At 47.7% G+C, this 1,388-nt stretch overlaps 1 protein-coding gene across 3 annotated transcripts in view; it reads left to right on the top strand.

Annotated features, from left to right (window-relative positions):
• The window catches only part of LOC103375508 (pannexin-1-like), a 12,824-nt gene that overhangs the window by 7,830 nt on the left and 3,606 nt on the right, over positions 1–1,388 (top strand). For all 3 annotated transcript variants that reach the window (XM_008305810.1, XM_008305809.1, XM_008305808.1), the window contains exon 6: positions 488–710. In XM_008305810.1, coding sequence (XP_008304032.1) covers positions 488–710 — 223 coding nt within the window. The remainder of the gene's footprint in view (positions 1–487; positions 711–1,388) is intronic.

The following is a 1,388-nucleotide window of genomic DNA, read 5'->3' as shown; positions in this document are numbered from 1 at the left end:
TGTTTCCTGTTTGAGGTGTTTCACGTCTCTGTGCTGGTTTCTGGTCACTCTGTGTGTCTTTGCGTCGCTGTTTCACTGTTTGGCGTCTCTGAATGCGACTTTGCGTCAGTGAATCCGTCTGTTGTCTTTTGGGATCACCATCTGTTTGTGTTCATTCTGTGTGTCTTTGTGTTTGGTTGTGTGTCTGTGGCCCACTTGTGTCTCTTCTGCAGTTTTCGTGTGTCTGTAGCTGTTTGTGTCTCTTTGTGTGTCTCTTAGTGTTTAAGTGATTTGTGTCTTTGTGCCTGTTTCGTCTCTTTGTGTCGGTTTTGTTGGTCAGTTTTAGTCTCTGTCTGATCATTTTGTGTGTCTGTTTTGCTGTTTGGAGTCTCCATTCTGCACCTAATTGTGCTTTTGTGTGTCTAATGTTTATTTGTGAATTGAAGTTCAGTAGATTCAGACTCTTTGTGTTGTTTTTGTATTGTTGTCTTTGTGTTGTTCTTTGCAGCCTCGTGAACCTGATTGTGTTCATCGCGTTGGTTCCAGTCGTGATCTTCGCCGCCCTCCGTCCTCTCCTCTGTCATGGCTACGCCCACTTCCTGGAAACCTACCAATCGCTGCCCACTGTCGGCGTCCTGCCGACGCCCGGCGGCCAATGGGACGACCTGTCTCTGTACCTGCTGTTCCTGGAGGAGAACATCAGCGAGCTCAAGTCCTACAAATACATGAAGGTGATGCTTCCTCATCATGTGTGTTCAGCTGCAGGTAGCACGGAGCAGAAGGTCCAAATGTTCAAACCTTTAGTCCAACACTGGTGCTCCATCAGGATGTCGTGCTTTCACTTCTTTTTCTTTTTCTTTTTTAAGATTTATTTTTGGCCTTTTCTGCCTTTATTGATAGTGATAGTGAAAGACAGAGAAACGTGGGGGGATGACATGCATGGACTCGAACCCGGGCCGCTGCATCGGGGACTGAAGCCCCTGTACATGGGTCGCCCGCTCTACCCGCCGAGCTGTCCAGGCGCCCAGCTTTCACTTCTTTTTGTGGTTTTTTTGCAGGGATTTTGTGTCTTTTTGTACGTTAATAAAACGTTTTAATAGTCGTGCTGCCACGTTACCTCCTCCGTACACGTCCATCAGCTCAAGTCTGTCGATGATCGTTTAGAGTTCCTGCAGTGTTCTGCATGTGTGTAACGTCTGTTGTCGTGTGTTGTCGTCTGTTGTCGTGTGTTGTCGTGTGTTGTCGTGTGTTGTCGTCTGTTGTCGTCTGTTGTCGTCTGTTGTCGTGTGTTGTCATGTGTTGTCGTGTGTTGTCGTGTGTTGTCGTCTGTTGTCGTGTGTTGTCGTCTGTTGTCGTGTGTTGTCGTGTGTTGTCGTCTGCTGTCGTCTGCTGTCGTCTGTTGTCGTCTG

This window comes from Stegastes partitus, unplaced genomic scaffold (assembly GCF_000690725.1).
Source record: "Stegastes partitus isolate 25-593 unplaced genomic scaffold, Stegastes_partitus-1.0.2 Scaffold2638, whole genome shotgun sequence".
NCBI lineage: Eukaryota > Metazoa > Chordata > Actinopteri > Pomacentridae > Stegastes > Stegastes partitus.
The sequence above is the reverse complement of the archived record's forward strand: the minus strand, read 5'-3'. Positions and strand labels throughout refer to the sequence as shown.